At 48.9% G+C, this 21,805-nt stretch overlaps 2 protein-coding genes across 2 annotated transcripts; one reads left to right on the top strand and one right to left on the bottom strand.

Annotated features, from left to right (window-relative positions):
- Positions 1–1,997: 1,997 nt before the first annotated feature.
- TAT (tyrosine aminotransferase) lies at positions 1,998–19,892 on the bottom strand. The gene is made up of 12 exons (XM_064160245.1): positions 19,689–19,892; positions 10,402–10,644; positions 10,125–10,229; positions 9,259–9,326; positions 8,720–8,878; positions 8,406–8,544; positions 7,889–7,941; positions 7,387–7,539; positions 6,427–6,555; positions 5,911–5,994; positions 3,435–3,533; positions 1,998–2,668 (listed from the first exon to the last, which is right to left on the bottom strand). Exons 2-12 carry the CDS (start codon positions 10,634–10,636, stop codon positions 2,525–2,527), a joined length of 1,368 nt encoding a protein of 455 aa, XP_064016315.1. The 5' UTR covers positions 10,637–10,644; positions 19,689–19,892; the 3' UTR covers positions 1,998–2,524.
- MARVELD3 (MARVEL domain containing 3) lies at positions 13,781–21,174 on the top strand. Its single transcript, XM_064159757.1, has 4 exons — positions 13,781–13,803; positions 14,514–14,701; positions 19,058–19,594; positions 19,709–21,174. The coding sequence occupies exons 1-4, from the start codon at positions 13,781–13,783 to the stop codon at positions 20,317–20,319; spliced, it is 1,359 nt and encodes a 452-aa protein (XP_064015827.1). The 3' UTR covers positions 20,320–21,174.
- The last annotated feature ends 631 nt before the right edge of the window (positions 21,175–21,805 follow it).

Raw genomic sequence — 21,805 nt, 5'->3', positions numbered from 1 at the left:
TTGCCTTAGCAAGATGCACCCAAAAAGGTGGACAGCAGAACAGTTTGGGCAAGGAGCAAAACAAGCACACAGACTCGAGGACTTCAGTATAGTGTGGAGACAAATGAGCTATAAATACAAACATCAGTAGTGATAGGTGGTAGGCATCAGGAAAATGGTAATGAAATATGCTCAACCTCCAGGCAACAGAGCATTCTTTTAAATTGAACTGTTTTGCCCTCTTTCTGTAGAAAGAAAATAAAACCAAAGTATGCTTCTGTTGAGGAGGTAGCAGTCTGGACCAGCAAAAGCTGTGTAGGTAAATCACAAGCCTTTCATGGCAAGTGCCATGAAATCATCATTACTGAGTGCAATCAAATATTCTACTTGTGCCAAAAGACAAAGTTGGATATGAAGAAGCATTAGTCTAGGAAAGTCATAAACTTCATCCATGTGCTACTAGTTGTGCTCTTCACTTGACCTTTGTTTCTCTCTAAGTAATTTAAACTGACTCAGTCTGAGTTCATATAATTGGAGGTTATTTTCCACCACTGTCTTCTACAAGATGATGGCTACTTGCTAAAACAGTTTGGAAGTAGTGTTATTTCTTACTAGCTCACTAATTCAGTGAACAAATCTCCCCACCACATCAGGAGCAATTGATTCTTATTGTTATTAGCAATATTTGTTTTGGAGTCTCTGCCTGAGAAGCTGAAAGTCTACCATAGTCACACAGTCCCTCATATATTCAGCATTTCAATACCATGGAGATCCATGTATGTGATCGCACAGGGCCAATAAGACTCCTTCCATCACACTTCCTTCTAAGTTCTCTACAAAATGATTCTCAGGTTTTACCCCCATCATTGCTTACTTGTCACTCAAATTCTACTTGTGTTCCTACCCTCTGTGAACAATGAATGCCCTTGAATGTGTATGTCCCATTCACAATCACCAGTCTAGGGCCGTCTGTAAATCTCCCCCTCTCTGGGACCAGTATCAGGAGCTGTAGTTCTTCTATTTTACTGACAATTCCTTGCATTAGTAAACAGGCATCTTGGCCATATCTGCCTGACATTATTCCATCTCCTGGCTGGTTCCAATGTCACCTTCTTTTCCAGTACTTGAGTTAATATTACTGTTTTTTCCTTGCAACCAACCCATGTACTGACTGATTTTTGTTTATCTGCCTTTGCAACAAAACATCTGCAGAACCTGGCAAGATGTCTGTCAATGTGTAAGCTGGAGCTAGCTCATTCTTCCTGTTACTGGGAATGCAGAGTTGACCTGTGGATCCCAATTCCACAGGAGGACAGGTGAACAGAACTGTAGGTGATGACAAGAGACACTCCCCATGTTGCCTCTTTGTCTGACTCCTCAGTCCCTGAGCTGGCCCGTGGGCAACACCATCTCTTGCCTGCACAGGCACTCCTCCTGCTTCCGTGGAACTAACAGACGCCAGACAAGCAGTTCTTTATTAGTTTATGGACGGTATATTCAACAGTCAATAACCCTGGCACTGCTGCCATATCACAAACATCCTATACAGTATAAACAGCTTATGGGGTGCCACCCATTTCTTCATTACTGCAGCGTGAAACATCTGGCTGCCCTGGCCTTGAACTCTTAGGCAGCAGCCAGCACCTGGCATGGCTGGCTCTGGTCTGGGTGCAGGCCCTCCCTGCAGCAGAGGGCACCAGCACCTGCCAGCAGCTTCAGGGCTACGAGCACCAGCAGGCAGATGCAGGCAGGGCTGGTCTGTGGGAAGCAGACAGGCCACCACAGCGAGCTGTCAGCATCAGCAGGAGTGTCCAGCTCTGGTCTGTGCCAGGCTGGTAGGGCCCAGCCTGCCCTTAGGGCCTGGTGGGTGCCTTTGGTGGGGGCTCTGGTGACAGGGCAGCCCACGGCCAGCCAGCCGCAAACAGGAGCAGGCCTGGGGCACTACAGCACCATGAACAGAGCAAGGGTGGCCCACAGAGTGCCAAGTACCTGTCACAACGGGAGCACAGCAGAGGGACTGGCATATCAGAACGTTTATTAATAAAAAAGTCACAATAACTTACTCCCTTTGTTGCACAAAGGGCTTGGTATAAAGAGCTCTGGCCTCCTAGGGCAGCACAGGTGAGGGAGAGGTGGGCACTTCTCTTGCCCTCCGAGAGAGAGCAGCCTTCTCCTGTCCCCAGGGGAGGCACAGCCAGCGCAAGAGCTGCTGGGCACACGGAGTCTGGGCCCTGAGGCCTGGCACGGGGCAGCTGCTGTGCCCCCGCCTGCAGCTGGCTCACAGGCAGCACGGGGTGCAAATGCAGAGCATATGGAGACCACGGGCACCGAACGCCAGAGGCTGTGCAAGCTGCAGTGGAGGAGGGGGCAGAAGTGGCTGGCTCTTCCCACAGCGCTGGCGGGTCTGTGGAGCACAAAAGGTGAAGCAGCAGGACGATGGCTGCTTGCAGGCAGGGGGGTGTGTGGCTGGCTGGAAGCAGCCCTGCCTGCCCGGCTCCTGCCTCACACAAGGTCTAGCCTGGCAGAGGCAGGAGGCCAGCTGTGGCTACTTGTCACACTCCATGTCCTGCCCTCCCTCAGCACCCTGGTAGTGCATCTCACAGAACTCCTGAATGCGACTGCAGGCCTCCAAGATCATCTCCTCAGGCACGGTGATCACCACACGGAAGAAGTTTGGATACTCAAAGCACTGAAATGAGAAAGGATGAAGCTAGCAGACTACCTGGGATAGTGCTCTAGTTTCAGAGCCTGCCTTGGTGCCTGTGTGCTGTGGCAGCAAATTAAAATGGTCAGTGCAGGACAGACTGGAGAACAGCAGGTCTGGGCTTGTGCTCCCTTGGACTGGTTTTGATGTTCCAAGCATATCTCCCATCTGCATCTGTGTTGATATGATGCTGTAAGAGTGATAGGCTGCAGGACTATGTGGGTTATGCGGGACCCAGAGAATGAGTTGGAAGGAGTGAGAGGCATGGAGAATATCCAAGGCTCCATCTGTGTTCAGTGCTGGAAGTGGAGCTGGAAGGAAGTAGGAACATGGCACAGATTATCATCCTGTACTCTATCCCCATGACCACAGGGGTGGGGGCCTGGAAAAAGGGTCAAGAAAGAAACATAGGTGGGAGCAATCCTGGGCCTCTGAGGGAACAGCTTCAGCAAGGAGGTACAGAGGTGCACAGGGTTCAGTGATACAGCTCTGCCAACTTGAGAAATACAGAGCAAGCCTGGAACCAGAAGATCCTGGCAGTCTGACTGAGAACTGTTAGTTACTCAGAGACTGCCAGTCCACATCCCTACACACACGACCAGGAGCTCAGAGGCAGTACAAACATCATTACAGATCATGGACACTGCACACAACCCAACCAGTCCCCAGAGTTCAGAGCAGCAAACTGCTGTTGCTACTCTCCCATGGCTTGGCCACACAGCTCCCTCAGGCTCTCAAGTGTTAAACTCACCGTGGCTGGCAAGCAGAAAACAGACTGCTCTGAAATGAGTCGCTCAGTGAACTCCACATCGTTTTCAAACTCAGGGAAATGTTCCATTTCAATCTCAACCTGCAGGGATGTATAGAAGAGAATCACATAATCAATTAGCATGGAAAAGACTTTTCAGATCATCAAGTCCAACAGTTAAAATGGCAACCAAGGGCAGCAAACTATCTGCAGTGTCTGTGTTTACCCACATAGCCCAACAACTTCTCAGTCAAGTGTAGCTGTCTGCCATCAATTTTTGCTCATGTTTTGGGCTGGCTGGAATGTAAGACAAACACAAATGTACAAACAAAAATGTGGGGTTCTTCATAAGTATGCATTCACTAACTAAATCTGGAACTTCAATTAAGGACAAATTTATTTAAAAAAAAAGTATGGCAAAGATACAGTATCCAATTAGGTGTGAAAAGGAACAAACAAGATATTGGGGGGAGGGGAAAAAGCTTGGGAAGAACTCTAGTCAATGCACAAGAATAATTCTCTCATGCAAGAAATCCATATGGCAATAAAAAAGATGGTTTAAAAAAAGAAAGATAGCAAGGTGTCCTGGTTTGAGGGGTTCCAGGTTATCCCAGATTTCCCAGAAAAACTACAAAGACCAAGATCCATCCCAGGGGATGAACTGGTTGACCCCAGATATCATAATTATGTTATTTGATCCCATAATCCTGCAAACACTTTAAAAGTAAGCAGCAAGGTCAATTTGTTCTCTTTTCTCCCTGCCTTTCCAGCTCTCCAGATGGATTATTATCTGGCTGAGTAACTATGTAAGCAGCTACTCTGTAGGCTGCAGTGAATCTGGCCTGCTTGGGCCTAATGGGAGACAAGGGAGAAAATGAGCACTGTGGGTTTTTGGTGGTTTCGTTTGCTTGGGGGGAAAGTTTTGGGGGAATTCTCATGTATCCTGTATCCATATGAGGTGTTATGGATTCAGGTATGCCACATCTTTTCCTGCATTCCTTAAAGTACAACCTTTCTCTATTCATCTCCAATTCAGTGAGAGTGTTGTTTTACTGCCCTTTTTTTCCTTAGGAAAAGAGAAAAGTAAGATAATCTCAGTTTGTCACGCTCTTAAACAAAAACACAAGGTCTCAAATGTCAAACCCCAAACAAATCTTTGCAGGACTGCAGCAAATGCTGAAATGCTTAAATAAATATTTCTGTTCTGTGTTTGGAAAGAAGAGGTTGTCCTTTTATCACATCAAGGCAGTGATCTCCTGGCCATTAGTTTGTAACCGATTACTTCAAATATCTCATGCAAACACTTGTAAGCCAAGGGAAATAATTTTCATGCAGAAGTTCTGAAAGAGCCAGTGGAAGAAAAATTTTACTTGGTGACTTAATTTGAAACAAATGTTCAGATATTGCAGAAACATCTTTGCTGTGAAAGAATCTTAGAGCTACGCCTCTACACAGAGCATAAAGCTGTGTAGCTCTAAGTAAGAGCAGAAATGGAGTCAACCGATAATGACTTCTCTACGTATTGCAGTATTCTCCAGTTCTGGGTTCACATCTTAAAAAGATGTTGAGAAACTGCAGACACTGATGACAAACATAAGGAAAAAAAAATACTAAAAGTGAGTGGAATGGATATTTATATGTCTCAACTGAGATTGCTGAGTGTGGGCATTGAAATAGACAAAGTTGCACTGCCCAGAGACAGCACTGTGAGAAAAGAGAGTAAGGACAGTTTGTAAGTAATGAATAGAAAGCCTTTAATGGCAATTAAGGTCTATGCTTCTCACATGCCCTAACATCTGCTCTGACACCTGGGCCCCTTTCTGGCCCTGTGGGAGAAGACTAGCCATCTTTTAGACTGTGGGAGAATGCTTTCTGTTTATTATTATTACTATAAAGGTGTCCGTTGTTTACCTGTCTATGTGCTGAGCCCACCGTGTAAAGATATGTAAACCTTCATATTGATTAGAATAAATGTTCTCATTTGAGTTCTCACTGAATCTCATGTGTGGACCTTGACTTTCTCCCATAGTTGAGATGACAAAGGAGATGTAATCAAATCATTACAAGTTTGGGTTTTCTTTAAAAAGAAAAGAGGCAACAGCACAGGCAGAAGACAGACATGCTAGTATGAGGAAGGCTACATCTTCAACAGGGGGCATGATAATCTGGCTTGTCATGTAGGGGCTTCCCATTGCCAGTTAGCATCAAATCCAGGTAAAACAACATTGTCCTACAAAGCACAAGTCAGAGCTCTGTGCGGGAGCAAGAGAGTGAAATGTACCAGCCTCAGCTATGTGAGAAGCAGACAAAATACTCTGGTCTTCTGCAGTGATGGAGAGATGTCTGTTGCACAGGACAGTGGGAAAATCCAGGACAAAAGACATCAGGGACCAAGTCTAAAGCCACTGACAAGCACTGGCAGTGAGACCTAGCATGAGTGCTGATGATATGGAAATGGCATGTCACTCTCCTCACTTACCATGAGGTACATGGCTCCAGAGGGCCGGACAGGCCGGAGGCCAGGGATAGATGATAAGGCAGCATAACAAAGGTCAGCATTGGACTGAAAAGCAGAAAGGAGAAGTTTCAAAACAGGAGAAATTCCAGGAAGCATATCAGCAAATAGAAGCCAAGCTCTGGATGAGGACTATAGACAGTTTTGACCACTACAAATAAAAGGCTGACAAATGCAAACAGCATGGATGATCATGGCCTTAAGTATAGCAAGTGTACCTGAGCTGAGCTCAGCAAATCAGCATCAAACATCCCAGTCCATGGGTGACCAGCCGCAGGGCTGGGCTGGCGGAGACCTAGTACAGCCAACATTTCTGCCCCAGTTACCATATCCCCTACCAGAACAGATTTGTTGGCCTCTCCTACTCACAGGCACAACTGCACCTTGCAACAGGGTGGGGAGGGATGATGAACTGGCAAGATATGACTCCCTCCAAACAGCCCCTGAACAAACCGTGCTGACCTGTTACAGCCTGTTTACCTTCAGGAAGCTGAGAGTGTTGTGGTAGAATTCCGAGGGTGTTTGTTGAAAGATATGTTCCAGTGCTCCTTGGACAAGAGTACAGGGTCCTAGGATCCTTTGACTCAGTCTTACAAGGCCATCCCTGATCTGAAGAAAACATATTTGCAGCTCAGATTGTGTTTCTCTAAAGGAAACAGGCAGCTAGCTCCATGGACTACTCTCTGTATTTCTACAGCTGTGCAGATCCCTCTCTTCTGTGAGCATAGAGCACTAAAGAGCATTGGCCTGACTATATGCCAAGTATTCTCAGACTATTTTCAGTACCATTCTCTGTTTCTAAGCTGTGAATTTTAATGCAAACAGAGGCAACCTTTGGAGCTTCACAATCTGACTGAAGCCAGGCTGGAATATAGCCAATACAAATAAAGCCAGAGCTGTTTCAAGTGCATTTCCCTTTAGGTGAGGGCCCACAATCCACCCTTTCAAAGCAGGATAGGGACAAACAACATTAGCTCTTCTGCTCACTCAGTTGGTCCTCTTCTCCCTCTTCCTCTGCAGAAAGCCCTCTAGGTGGAAAGGTCACTGCAGCAGATTGTTGTCCTTGTAACACAACTGAACAAATAGCCAGATAAAGCACTGGCAGCACTGCAAGCTGCTTTGATCTTACTTTTAAGAGAAACAGTATAAAAGTACATAGAGACGACACATGGACGCTGCAGGCTGGACAAGCCATGTAATACACTGGAAAAGCAGAGGAATTAGAAGCTCACAAAAAAGACAAGGGACATGAAGGATCAGCAGACACAAGGAGTGTGTTACATCATAGATCTGGGTAGAAGGTCACGTATGCTGATGGCATAAGGAAAGGGCTGAGGGAGCAAAGGAGTAGTACATGCCTGTATCAGTTAAAGCCCTGCTGATCCACACACTGAAGACCCTCTAGGTCTCTTGCAGACAGTGACAACTAGCAGTTCTCACCTCATTACCAAAGATGTCTCTCCTGTCATGAATTAGGATCCAGCCCATCCGCCAGCCAGGCACTAACCACCTCTTTGCCAAGCCACCGCAGGACAAGATCGGCACATTGGTGCTGAGAGTTGCAATAGGTTCATACTTGCAGTCACCAAATACCTGCAACAGGAGGCTGTGTTATGGCTGTCCCTGCCTCTCACTGCAAGACCTGCAGGGGTGTGCGTGAGGCACAAGAAAGGAGGCAGAGAAGTGATGAAAAATGGATGGTGAAAGGTCCCCCATTTTCACACAAAAATGAGCCACTTGGGAAGAGGAAAGGAGCTGGACATGAGAGGTACCCCTGGGACTGCACATCCGAGGACTGGGAGCTCCAGGCATGGACTCAGGTACAGGACAGGAGAGTGAAGCTGTCACTCACCTCTGGAGACCCAGGTGCCATGGCCAAAGGGCAAGTGCATCAGAAAGGACAGGCAGTGTGAGGGTGTCATGGGTTGTAACTGACACTCACCATGTCTCCGTAGATCTCATCAGCAAGGATGGGGATGCACTGTCTTGATGCCACTGTGGGAGAGAAGGCATTCAGCACTCTAGGAGCAGACTTGATCTTTGCCGCAGGGTCTGGCAGGGCTCTGAGGGAAGCTCTGAACCAGGGCAGAGGGTCCCTATCTTCCTCCTACAGACTGTTCATTTGAAGAACACGAGCTCTGGAAATTCCTGTTTTGGCTGGTCCTAGTTCTGCTGTTGCCTTCCCACTGAATGAAGAGGTGTCAGAAAGCATAGGGCTCTCTGTGAACACTCTCCCTCCGCACAAGTAGAGTGGAGAAGTGGGCAGTCCAGGCCACACTGTTTGAGGAAGAAGACAAGCTCTGCATGTTCTTGCCCAGGTAAGGCAACACCTTCACACTGAGAAAGCCCTGCTTCCTGGGCTGAAATCAACCATGGGCAGAGAAACAAAACCCTGGGCCATGGTGCTGCGGTTAATGTGGGTAGGTTGCAGCCGTCCAGACCCACGCGCTCAGGCTCACCTGCCAGGATCTTCTGGAGGTGGCTTTTGCTGAACACAGAGCCACAGGGGTTTGATGGATTGTTCACAATGATGCAAGCTGTCTTCTCATCCACCAGGGACTCCAAGTGCTCCAAATCGATTTCCCAGGCCTTCTCTGGCTAGCGAAGTGAAGGGGAGGTAACAGCTGAGGAACTGGACTTGCCACACAGGGTGAGGTGTGATAGGGTGCCCAGGTTTGCTCAGTTTATATTCCCCCATTTCCCAAGCAGGGCCAGGGTATTTCTGAGAGGCTGAAATATCAGAGCTGACCTTTCCACACCTGCCACCACTTACCACGAGGTTGTACAGTTTGACTTCAATCCCCATGGACAATGCCAGAGTCTTGTAGAGGGAGAAGCCAGGCCGTGGCACCAAGATGTTCTGGCCTGGGTTGGCCAGCACTGCCAAGGCAAGTTCTATGGCCTGGCTGCAGCCACTTGTTAAGATGACATCCTGCAAAGAGTACACAGCACAGCAGTCGGTGGAGAGCATGGACACTATGAAGTGCCCCAGCCATGTGTGAGTGATGTAATCCCCAAGCTCTGACAGGTGAGAGCTTCTCAGCCAAATGGACAAGCCCAGAGGCTGCCTGAAAGCAGGAAATAGTCAACAGCTGGAAAACTCATCCTCTTCCTGAGGAGAGTGGAAAAGGGCTCAGGGCAGGGAATGAGAGTAGCAGGAGGCCACTGTGGGACAAGGTCATGGGTGAGCCTTCCACAGCTGAGCAAGGGAGAGACAGGGCTGGGGCAGGGTCCTCATGCCAAATGTTCTAGGCAAGGGCAGCAGCACCCTGCCAACACTGCAGTGGGAGTGCCTCAGCCAGGCATCAGTACCTGCGCCTTCAGTGGTGCCTCTGGGCAGCTGTAATATGCAGCCACTGCTTCCCGGCAGGACTGGTAGCCTAGGGAAAAAGGAGCCAAACACGGAAGGGAGGGGTTTAGGGAGGCTTTTACAGAACATTTTTTTTTTAGAACAAAGGTCACAGCTGCCACCCAGCCAGGGGAAGCTCATTTACTTCTGCCTCTGGCCCAAGGTGCAGAGACAGTCCTCAGGACAAGCACTGTGCAGCCTAAGGTTGGGCCAGGCAGGCTAAGGGCAGCAAGAGACTGTGGGCAGTGAGGCAGGCTCTGGCCCCATCATGTCCTGGGCACAGAACCGGCAGGAGCAGAATGGGAGAACTGCCCTGATCCAGCAGAAGGACAAGTGCCTTCACATGGCTTCCCCTGCTTAGTGATGGCACAGAGGCAGCCCTCCCTGTCGGCACACATCTGTCTTTTTCAGGCAGATGTGGGCTATGCTCTCTGCATGCTTTTTGCTCTAACTGCAGCCAATGCCCAGGTAGTCTGTCAAGCCCACAGGGAGTCCTGAGTCAAGGCAGATCAGAAGGGAACTTGGCTGAAACTACCAGCAGGAGGACAGAGCACTGAGCCAATCTGAGTGCCCAACCCCTGCCTGCTGTAATGGCTAGGGAAGTAAACACAGCATCTGTAGGGGACTTTGGGACTCAGAGAGATCATGCAAGGAATGGCACTCAGGTGTGTCTGGGGGATACACATGGTTGTGTGCTCATAGGACTGTAGGTGAGGGCAGCTGCAGGGTGCTACTGGAAAGATGTCCTCTGGTTCTGTGCACCTGCTGTGAGGCAGGAGCTGGCATATGCCTTCATCCTACCTTCACAGGAAGAGCTTTGTCAACTTACCAACAGAGGGAGCATAACCGTTATAACGCCCCGAGTCCAACACCTTCTTCACAGCCTGTGTCACCTCATCGCTTGTGGGAAGGTTTCCAAAGACAGTTGGGTCTCCTTTTCAAAGATTGAGAAACAGTAAAGTTCACTGACCTGTGACAGGCACAGAGCTGCACAGTTGCGTGGCCTGGCCCTATTTGCACAAGCTTTGTACTTCAGAGCCTGGCCATCTGCCAGCCACACAGTCGAACCCACCACCCAGGCACTCCAGCCACAGCACTGTGCTCACCTAAGGACAAGGAGATCATAGCCTTCTTTGGGTTGGGCTCCACCTTCATGGTGTCTACGATGGCTCGGACGGGATTGAAAGTCTTCTTTGACATTTCAGAAGCCCTGACAGCCCATCTTGGCTTCCGGCTCTTCACCTTCCCCACTGATATGCTGTTCCCATTAGTCTTGAGATGAACATCCAGTATAGGGGCATGATCTCCATGGCCATTCACTTGGATCAGGTATGAGTCCATCCTGAGAGCTGTCAGAGTGAAGTGGATTTCCTGGGCTTAGTTATCACACACCAAACAGGAGATCTGCTCATCTGGGGACACAGACCACAACTCTTCAAAAGTAAAACTTCTGAAAGCCATAGACACTACTTACTGCCTATCAACACCTTAGCAGCAGCAAATAGGACTGCATATGGGGAGAGAATGGAGTGAAACTCCACACAAAACTGAGAGCACAAAGCAGTAGGTAAGGTGCTGTGTGCACCACTGCCTAGTATAGACTTGCTGTGCTGAGGAGGAGCAGACCCTGCTAAATCTAGGAACATGCTGTCGTCTGTTTGGCTGATGTTCCTTTGACAGAAGGGCCAGATCACTTAGCCACCAAGTCACCTCCTCCCCCCAGCTATCAGTTTGCACAAGTTGCAACCACAAGGATCAGCCCTCTACATGTGTTTACATCCAGAATATCTCTCCAGTCTGCAGACAGAAATGCAGCACTCTTTAAATTAGATCTCAGACACCAAAAAGGTAGTTCTGGTCCAATGTGATCAGGATGCACTGAACAGTGGCAGGGTATAGGTTACAGACACTTGCCACTGCTAGCACAGCAACAGGGAGTAACAGTCCAGCACAGAGAATCTAGATCAAAAATGTGTGCTTAGAAAATGGAGCAAGACTGGTATGGCCAAGAGGGAAATAGAAGAAGTGGCAAAGGGCCTATGGTCCTGCCCAAGGCTGGGTAATGAGCAAGGTACAGCAGAGGGAGAGCTGCCTTCTAGGCCCCAAAACACACACAAAAGTCATTTATATACCCCTGCACATATACTCAGAGCACAAGCCAGACCCAGCCAGCAAAAGCCTTACTTAGGAACTGCTGCTTACTCAGGACTTTCCACCTGCAGAAGGCTAGGGACACAGCAGGCAGACATGTCCTGAGCTACTACACCCATTATTACTGATATTGGCACAGTGTCTTGTAACCCTGCCACAAATTGCTTATGCTTCCTGTACTGCCCTGTTTTGCTGCTCCACTGAAAGGCAATTTAGTGAAGAGCAGCCCTTTCTTTATGGTAGTTAACTAGCCCCATGGTCACAGACATTCACAACATAACTACCCCTTCCTTACTGAAGAGACTGAGCTGGGAGTCTTGTGGCATTGCCTGGTTCTGGCAAAATTTGCCATTTCAACAAATCTTCTCATTGCCTCTGTGAAGCATGCACTTAAGGGATGCCCCACACTGATGTAGTTACTCTGCCAACAGCATCTCACTAGCTTGGTTACAGCAACTCAGGCTGATCTAAGAGAGATACAAGACAAGACTTCAGCTCCTTTGCTACCAGTGCCTTCTGGGTCTCCTTTCTAATGAAAGAAAAGCAGCTAAAGACATGTCAGCAGGGCTGGGGGCGGAAAAAAGGGCAAAGAATGAGCCACATATCTCAGTTCAACAGCAGGGCTGAGACTCAAAAGCACAGTGCAGAGTTTATCCCAGTAGAACCTTCATAACACCTTGCAACATGTTTGTTTTGCAAAGAGGAGCTGCAGACAAAGGTACAATGGACACCTTCCATGTAGGCAGACAGGGAATATTGCCCCACTTCTCCCCCTGGAAAAAAACAAGGTACCAGAGTAAAGCACTTTACCTTCTACAGAACAGAGAGGAAGACACCAGCAAGCCTTAGGGTCCAGTCCCTACTCTTCATTCAGGACAAATCCCTTTGAGAGGAAATTTCCTGCAAATTCTTGCCATGAAATAAGCCCCAAAACTGGGCGTTGGGATGGAATCGTTTAACCATTGGCTCACAGAGAGGGCTGCTCTCCCCACCCAAAAATGCCCTTTCCTCCCCATTGCAGCTATGTTCACTTCAAACACCTGGAACGTGCTTGTGCATTAACTCTTTCTGGGGACAGAGCACACACAGACACATCTTGTCTTCCTGGAAGCCGTGGGCTGTCACCCTTTGGACCACTTCCCTCAGTCTTCAAAGACGGTGAGGCAGCAAAGCTGCACAGAATCCAGCTACTCCAGCCCTAGCACTGTGTAACACACCAAGAGGGAACTGATGGCTCCCAAAGCCTGCAGAAAGCATCAGTCTGTCCTGATCTCAAAGGCTCTGCTCCCAGTGCAGCAGCTGAGAATGGACAGTATGTGGAATCGTTACAAAGATTTTTTGTTTTGTTTTGTTTTGTCTTTCTGACTGCTGCAAGGCCCAAGCAAGCTCCTAATTTTGGCAGCTAGCACAAATTCTGCAGTTCTTTCCAATGGTGCTGCAAAGCACAGTGACACCATTCTCAGAAGGCCATTTCTTGCTAAGTGATGTGAAATCTATGCCTCCTTGTCCCTTCATTCTTGCAGGTCTGGGATAAATAAGAAAAGCATCTGCACCCTCCTTGTCTTCCAATGGCTGCTTCAAGTCTTCCCTTGCTGCTTTGACAGCATATGTCCAGAGATCAAAGAGCTGCTCAAGGATAAAAGGGATCCTGCTAATCTTCTTACAAGACTGCTGCCACCTTCCCTGGAGAGGCCAGCAGTCACTGTCATTTTTGCCTGTTTACACTCACTCCTGCATGGTAAAAGAAAGGACCACTTGTATTCAATCCATGCTCACTACACCACCAGCTATAAGGCTGCATCTCCACAGGCGTCTCCTTCCCTGAGTGTTGACTCTGAGGTGACACTCTTGTGGAGCCATTGCCTGCTGCTGGCCACAGTGCCTCAGTCGGCATTGCGAGGCCACAGTGGGGACCAGGGACTTGGGGCTGGAGGCAGGCAGAAGGTGGTGAAATGCAGGCAGCAGGTCCAGCCAGGGACCCCAGTCCCAGCTTGGCTGGCAGGTCTCCCGCAGCAGCCACCCTACCATGGGCCTTGGACAAGGAATAACACCTTTCAAAAACACTTCATGGGTAAATTGTACTGAAGCTGCTTGAACTCTCTCCTGCTGAATGCTGCACAGTTCCAGACTACTTTCTCTCTTCTTTTTACTGAAGCCTTACATGAGCAACCTTTAGAAGTTCATGGAGGCCATCTCCAAGGACCTAGAGTCTGTTTCCTCACTTCCCCCACCTGGTCTCATCTTTTGCCATGTTGCAGCCCTGACAGGGTTAAACACAGCGTAGGGAGGACTCAAGGACAATGCTGCATATTCTGCTTAGCAACAACCCCAAAGATGACGCAACTGAAGCTCTACCTGTAATACAGCACACAGTAGTAGGGTTCAGGGGGGGGCATGGTGGAAGTCTGCTGCCAAGACAGTAAAATATTTGGCTCTGGAGACATAGGTAGACGCAGTTACATAAGGCTGAGAAACTGGCTAGAAGCAGAAGGGGTGTACAGTGGGGTCAGTGGCTTTCTCCTGCTATTAGCATGTCTTTCTCCTCTCTCTGCATGGCTCCAGTCCTTCGCTGCATGCTCACGTGATGTCGTCAGGCCTCCACCACCCTGTGGTGCACAGAGCCTCCCAGGGCTGAAGCATGAGCACACAGCTCAGCACTCCGTATTCTACAGATACGGCCAACCCACCCCTTGCATGGCGGATGACATTAATAGGCAAATCGCACAGTCCAGCTAGAGGTGTCACTTCTGCAACAGCAGCCTGTGTACGCAAAGCAGTTTGCAGGGTGCTCTTGTCACCGCTGTGAGCTGGGCTTTAGAGAGGAGAGCAGCAGCACCTGGGGCATGTCTGATCCCTGCACTTCTTTTGAAAGCAGACGAGGTAGCTCACCTCAGGCTTGAGTGCAGGGTGTTGCAGCAGGGACCGCGACACTCCGTCTGAGCTCCTGATGGAGCTCTCGACGGCACGCTCTGGACCAGTCTGAAAACAGATGCATTAACACACCTGCTTTAATGAGTGTGATCTCCTGCAACTGCAGTTTGTGAAGAAAACTATGGAATGCTTGCAGGACATTTCGTCAGCCTCCCCCAAAACCAGCGTCTGCAAACGCAGTGCTGCAGCCTGACACCCGCTGCGTGGGACGAGCCACAGTCCCGTCCCTGTCCATGGACTGCTGCCCCCCTGTGGACAAGAAGGAGTGCAGCAGCTGCGCAGGGCCCTGCACGCAGTCTGGCCTGAGACGCAGAGAGCTCACCGGTGAGCTACACGCCCAACAGATATGCCGAAATACTTGCAAGTCCTGTTACAGATGCTGAGAGGAATTTCCACGAAGTGTGACCGTTAGTGTCTCCCGGGTACAGGCAGTGCAGAGAAGCACCTTGTTCAGACTTGCTTACATTTGCTTAGAAGTAAACATTATGTAAGTGCATACACTGTGTTTGAGATGTGACTTCAGAAACTTCAGCTGTTGCACACTTTATTGTGGCAGATGCCCCCTTTGATAGCCTCGAAGCCACAGGGGCACTGTCCAGCCAATGGGAAAGAGATGGAAAGGGGCATGGTGACTTTGTGGGGCAAGGCGACACTATGAGCTTGCAGGGTGGTGGTGTGGATGAGTTTAGATCATTTAAAGAATCACCATCAAAAACCCTAACAAAAGTGGGCTTAATGTGAATTTATAAAAGTGCAACTTCAAAAGTTTGATGGCAAGGTTCACTCTATTACTTTAAAGGTCTTACACATCTTTGAGGTGGCAGATATCTAAGCTTTATTAGCACTATTATGATAAATCCCAAGATTGGATTGTGTACATTTTAACAACACTTATTCATCAGACAGTTGCCAGAGTGATGTAATATTTGCTATAATCAACATAAAGACTTAAAGATTTAAAAATGGCAAGGCTCTCCCACGACTCATGACAAAGTTTTCTCAGTCAAATCTATCACACACACACATATGCACACAGAGATTAACACACACTGATACAAAGGATATGTAGAGATAGAGAGGAATTATATTTGAAACTTTGCAAAATCCAGCTGTGGTGAATGATTGCTCTCCTTTGGCAGCATTTGCCAGCTGACCATCTTTGAACCCTTTCCCTTCATTGGCATCTCTCAGCAGATGAATTTGGAAATCCTCATGAAATCTGTTCTTCAGAAATCTTAATGAAATATGGGTTTTGAAGTCCTCAGAAGATCTATCCTAAGATTCCCAGCTCAGGGGAAAGATATGGATCACAGCGTTCTCTGATCCCAGACAGCTCTAAGAGTCTCACTTAGGATTGGTATTTATAGGATTGCAAGATTATTGACTTTGGTGAAGGTTTTTTGGTGGTTTGGGGTTTGGGTGGAGTTTTTGTCGTTTGGGTTTTTTTTTCTTGTGTTTTGTTTGTTTGGGTTTGTTTTGTTGCTTTGTTTTCATTTGGCTAAAATTTTTGTCAGGTAGTTCTGTCTCCTTACAGAGTGGGCTATGATCCAGGCAGGCAGCAGGACATTCCTAGGCAACAGGAGTTTCAGGTAAATTTAGGGAGTGCCCAATTGTCCCAGATCACTGCACTTGTAACCAAGGAAATGCCAGATTGTCCCAGTCCACTGCCCTTGTAACCAAGACAAGAATGCAGTGCTGGCTGCTCCGGATATTGAACATGTCCCAGGAGGTCTGCACCACCGCAGCTGGGCAATACCAGGCACCTCTTTCTCTGGGAGCACAGACATGCCAGCCCCTCTCATGACTGCACTTAAGCCCAGTCATAGAAACCCACCACTTGCCCCCACCACCTGCCCAAGCAATCTGCTCCAGCAGCAGCTGCTCATTGTTTTACAAAGTGGTGGAGTTGAGCTGTGTAGAAACATTGTCTTCTTCTGGGGTGTGCCTAAGTCATACCTCTTTTGCCTCAAGCTAAACTCACTGCTTTCTGACCATGCCAACAACAGAAAGGGAAAACAAAAAAATCCTCCTCCCCTTGGCAGGAACTTTTCACAAGCTTGCAAGTTGTTAAGATACCTCCCTACTTAACATGCTTGCAAGTTGTTAACAGGCACCTGTTCTGCCAAATGAGAGGACTGGCATTTTTGTCACGGGTTGCACTTCTAGAGCTTTCTTTTGCTTTCATCTGGATCCCCTCCAGCTGATACACTCACCTCTGGACATGCAGTGCGCAAGACTGGAGAGCTACCAGGGCAGAGGGGGTGGGCAGAAGAGTTTCTTCACATGTCCTAGACATGACGTTCCTGTTTATATACCCTAGCAATGTTAGCTTTTTTCGCAACGGGATGACACTGTGGACTTGAGTTCAGTTTGCCATTCACAATAACCTCCTGTTCTTTCCTGCAGCACTGCTGCATCGTCACCGTGCTGCTCTCATTGTTCCTATGATTATTTATTTATGTGAGACAGTCAATAAATCTGCCTATGGTGTTCAGCAATGATTGTATTGCAGCTCCCAACTGCCTTACACTGGAGAAATATGAGGCAGCTCACGACTTGCTCCTTCTACTTCACCTTCCAAGTTCCCAGGGAGGGCACTGAACCAGGTCAGAGCTCTGGGCTCATGGCAAGCCAGATCAGGGCCTTTCCTCCCTTTACTGCAGCAGAAACAGAAGAGACAAAAAGACAAAAAAAAAAAAAAAAAAAAAAAAAAAAAAAAAAAAAAAAAAAAAAAAACCAATCCTCAAACCAAACATATTAAAAAAAAAGAGGAGCCAAAGAGCCAAAGCAGAGGTAGAGATTAATACTGGAGTCCTCAGCTTCCTGTTGCCCTCTTTTGCTGACTTCTACTTGTTGCAGTGAGAATAGGAGAATAGGAGCCCAGGTGGCAATGCTGCCCAAACTCAGTTGTGGTACTTTGAGGAGCGAAGTTACGCAAAGCAATTTTTTGTAAACAATTCTCAACATAGCAACAGAAAATGGAGTAAGACTGACCTAGTTCTACAATACCTTGAAGTTTGTACCTCACTTGTTAGCAGCAAACACACTAGTAAAACATAAATGCATCATGTACCAACAGAGTGGTTTCCCAGCTCTGCCTGCAAACAAGTAACTCCAGTACATCCTGAATTCAGCACAGGTTGCAGCAGGAGCACTCTGCATAAGAAACATGTGTTTAATCTCTTCTTCTGGCTCAGGATTATTCAGCCTAGTTGTCCATGTCCCTCTCAAGGCAGTTAGAAGCTTCTACTAAGCAAAATGGCACTGCTCATAATCCTAAAAGCACACAAAGGACCACTGAAGCTCTTAAGCTCATTGTGTGCATGGCAGCATGAAGGCCTGGGTTCTGGCACATGAACATGAGCCGTGCAACATAAGCACATCAAAAAGGGTGTACAACAGCCTCATTGCTGAGCATCTGCACTGCCTCCAGAACCCTCACCCTATGTTCCCTGTGATCTCCCCATTTCCTAATTTATTATCATCATACAACTCCTGTCTTCTCTATCTAAACAGGGGGTTGAACAAAAAGTGCTTTTGCTTTGCTTCTCTTATCCCCAAACTGAGTAGACTTTACGATGAGTTTTCAGACCACCTGTCCTTCATGGAGACAGGTGAAATGTTGTGGAGCATGTGTTTCTGCAGTGCTGAGATGTAATACCACAGTTTATAGCTTCCTTATGGGATCAGCTATAGGGTTGTTGCTCCTGCAAGCACAGAAGGATGAAGCAATCTTACTGTCTCCACCAGTCTTGTAGATGGAGGAAATTTATTTCTGCATCTCAGTGACAGATTTGGACCTCTCGAGGCACATATTCAGACACTGTGTCTGTGACCTCATGGTGTAACCCTGTTTCCCTACAAGTCTCTCTTAAGTGCCACTAAAGTATTTCTGTGCAGTGCTAAAGCTTTTCCAAGTACTGTTTGGTCAAACTCTTGGATCAAAGCATTCACTCTGTGCAATCTTCTTTCCCTCTGAGTTTCCAGAATCAGCTAGGCCCTTAGCAGCCCTGAGAAATGCTGACCCTTGTGCATAGCTGAGATCTTGGGCGCTCGCTTTTACTCCAGCAACCACCAATAAACAAAGGAGTAATCAACTCATTGTCCACTTTGCTGGAAGGTGGAGGCTGTGCTCAGCAGCCTCCTGGAACAGGATGACAGCCAGTGCTGCTGGGCAGCACAGCATTATTGTGGATGGAAACGGAGCAGCCAGTAAAAAAGTCACATCATGTTGTCTGAAGCAGCTCCAGCAAACAGACACAGAAGAGGTCTATTTGTTTCTGTATGAATGAATATAAGGTAATACATCTAAAGAAAATTACCTGAGTGTGGCCTGAAGAGTAGTGACCTGGAACCTGTCAGTTGCACTGCAGGACACTACCACGAGGGCAGTGGAACACTGGGACAGGCTGCCCAGGGAGGTGGTTGGGGCCCCATCCTTGGAGATGCTCAAGGTGAGGCTCGACAGGGCTCTGAGCAACCTGATGTGAGGAGGCCCCTGCTTACTGCAGAGGTGGTTGGGCCAGGTGACCTTTGTAAGTCCCTTCCAACCCAGACCATTCTGTCATTCTATGACAGATCACAAGATATGAGAGGGAGAGGCCCCACTCCGGCTCCGCAACAGGTACCGAAGGGAGCGGCCCCGACGCACCTCCTGAATACCTCCCTGGGGCGGGGCAGGGCTGGGGCGCGGCTGTAGCTGTTGGCGTTCCGAGGAGGACCCCAGCAGGGCTGCGCCTAAGCCCGAGGGAGAAGACTCGGAGGCTTCGCCTCTCCGATCGCAGCGTGAGCCCACACCCGGCCGGCCCCAACCTCGATCCGGGCAGCCCGGCCCAGCCCAGCCCTCTGGTCCTAGCGCCGGCGGAGCGCTGCCACTCCGGACTATGGCGGAGCGGAGCAGCTCCCGCGGCAGGGACGCAGCGGGGCGGGCGGGCGGTGAGGGGAGCAGGCAGGCGACCATGAGGGGCCCAATCGGGGGACGAGACAGGGTCCGTGGGGGCAGGCAGGCTACCGTGAGGGGCTCGGTCAGGAGTCGGGACGAGGTGCGGCGGGGCGAGCATGCGGCCGCGAAGGGCTCAATCGGGTCGCTGCCGTCCCCGCCGCCGCCCTCCGTCAGCACAGTGCCTGAAGCAGGGCCAGAGGGCCGGCCAGGAGGCCGCGCAGCCGCGCCGGGGCTGCTGGAGTGCCGCCGCTGCGGGTACCTGCGCACGGCCAGGGGTGAGTGGGGCGGGAGGCGGCGGCGGGAGCGGCCCCAGGGCCCCGCTTGCCCCTCGGGAGCTGCCCTTTCCCCGCCGTCCGACCGCAGGCCCACCTCTGCCCTTCCCCTTCCAGCCTGGTGCCAGGTCGTGGAGGCGCTGCTCGCCGTGCTGATCGTGGCCTGCAGCTCCGTGTCCGGCGGCTCGACGGGAGGCTACACGGGCATCCCTAGCCTGGGGGGCATCTACTACTACCACTTCGGCGGGGCGTACAGCGGCTTCAGTGGAGCAGACGGGGAAAAAGCCCAGCAGCTTGACCAGCGCTTCTTCCTACAGAAGCTGCCAATCGCAAGGGCTGCAATGGCCGTAGGAGGGTGTCTCCTGGTCTTCACTTGCCTTCTTATTTTGCTCGGTGTAATACGGTTACCGTGGCATTTCCCAGCCTGGCTGCTACTTGAGTGCATCCTGGACTTGGTGATTGTAGTTGGCCTGGTGCCTGCTCTCTACTGTTTCTTCCATTTTCTGCTGGAGGTTTATAATTCATCAGTGTGCAAAGAGAGAGAGCAGCTTTACCAAAGCAAAGGCTATCAGGGGTTTAGATGCAGCCTGCATGGGGCAGAGATTGCTACTGGCCTCTCAGGCTGCATAGCTGTCATGGCATACCTGCTCAGTGCAGGCCTAGCTATCAGAGGGTACAGGACAGTCCACAAACTGAAACAGAAGCCAGTACAATTATACGAGCTTTAGAATGATTTCTCCACTCCAGTAACAGTCATTTCTGTCACCCTCCTCACCCTGAGACAAAGCTGTATGCTTTCCCTTGCTTCTAGGCAGGGCATCCTTAATGCTGCAGCAGAACAGAGAGAGTGTGGCTCCACAGTACAGTCAGGCATTATTGAATTACTAGTGGACACAAAGTTAGTTAGATGGCTTTATCTCGTGGCTGTCCCACAGCAGAGAAGGATTGTCCTCCTGTAGCTGATGAGTGAGCTGCCTGCTTCACTGGTAGCCTTCCTATCCCCTTTGTTGGGTATCTTCCAGTGAGGTCTTGCTGCAAGTGTGGTTACTGTATACTTCTGCTGACCGATGGCTTTCTGTAGACGAAAATGTCTTTACAAAGAGCAAAAGCGATGTAGACAGAACAGGGTGATCAAGGCAGCTAATGACTGCTTTCTTGTAGGTCTCTTGGAACTAACAAAGCAGTTTGAAAGTGGCATTTGTAAAGCCATCAGAGGCTCCTGAAATAAACTTGCAAAACAGTGAATACAGTCAGCCTAATTAGAGGCACAAATCCATTTTCAGACCCTCCTGGAGAGGGCACATTTTTGTATGAAGTGGTCTTTTATATCATTTGTATACAATGATTTTGCTTAACAGGATGCCCTGTGTTAGGATAATCTGACAAAAGCTTTTAAATGCTCGAAGAGGTGATTTAAGATAGAAGAATATTGTTTTCAAAATACATTTTTCATGTGCAAGTTGGGGAAATGAGGTACTGCTCTTGTATTATTTATTAGGAAAAAAAGGTAAAGTTTACTTGTTTGAAAAATAATGTATAGGATATTTAACAGGGAAAATAAAAATAGCACTGGAATCACAAAATCATGCCTCAGAATGAAGTGTCACTTCAGAGCAGTGCCCTTTAAGTGCACTGTCCATATGAAGGTGAAACACCACTGGTCTTACCAGTTCTGCCCATATTAAAAAACCCAAACCCAAGCACCAAACTAAACTCACCAGAAACATGCTTTCTTCTGGATGTAGCTCCAGGTCACTGCCACCACTACTGACTGAATCTGAACAATCACCACATTGTTGGAACTGGAAATACGAAAGTAAACCAAACTGTAAACAGGCACACACAAGGTATTCTGGCGTTTGATTTCTCCTCCCTTTTAGTAGCTGGGTGCATGGAGTGTCTCAGTGCAGGGATATGTGGACAGTCCACCATGGTCCCGTTTCTTTTAATGGTTCTTTAGTTCCTGCTTGCTGCAGCTGTGCAGCAAGAAAGAGCTGTGCAGTACTAGTCAGAGCAAGTTCACAGGGCAGGATTCCTCTGGCGGGACACAGAAAGCTGCCCCGTAACTGGTGTCATAAATCCCACCCTCACAATGCTCTGCAGGTATGGGAGGCTGCTAAGAAAAGCAGCACCCAGGGGTCAGTGAAGGAGAGGAGACAGCATGGCTACTGCTAGCCACAGCCACGTTGGGCTGCGACGTTGCACAAGGTCCCT

This window comes from Pogoniulus pusillus, chromosome 20 (assembly GCF_015220805.1).
Source record: "Pogoniulus pusillus isolate bPogPus1 chromosome 20, bPogPus1.pri, whole genome shotgun sequence".
Classification (NCBI taxonomy): Eukaryota; Metazoa; Chordata; class Aves; order Piciformes; family Lybiidae; genus Pogoniulus; species Pogoniulus pusillus.
The sequence above is the reverse complement of the archived record's forward strand: the minus strand, read 5'-3'. Positions and strand labels throughout refer to the sequence as shown.

What these genes read in the sequence shown, in the direction of transcription:
- TAT (XM_064160245.1), bottom strand. Translation starts at nt 10,636, where the DNA reads ATGGACTCATACCTGATCCAAGTGAATGGCCATGGAGATCATGCCCCT. An exon ending in CGGTTATGCTCCCTCTGTTG is followed by an intron (nt 9,327 to 10,124) that starts GTAAGTTGACAA and finishes CTTTTTCCCTAG; the next exon opens with GCTACCAGTCCTGCCGGGAA. An exon ending in TTTTCTGCTTGCCAGCCACG is followed by an intron (nt 2,669 to 3,434) that starts GTGAGTTTAACA and finishes TTCTCATTTCAG; the next exon opens with TGCTTTGAGTATCCAAACTT.
- MARVELD3 (XM_064159757.1), top strand. Translation starts at nt 13,781, where the DNA reads ATGACGCAACTGAAGCTCTACCT. An exon ending in ACGCAACTGAAGCTCTACCT is followed by an intron (nt 13,804 to 14,513) that starts GTAATACAGCAC and finishes GAATGCTTGCAG; the next exon opens with GACATTTCGTCAGCCTCCCC. An exon ending in GTACCTGCGCACGGCCAGGG is followed by an intron (nt 19,595 to 19,708) that starts GTGAGTGGGGCG and finishes TTCCCCTTCCAG; the next exon opens with CCTGGTGCCAGGTCGTGGAG.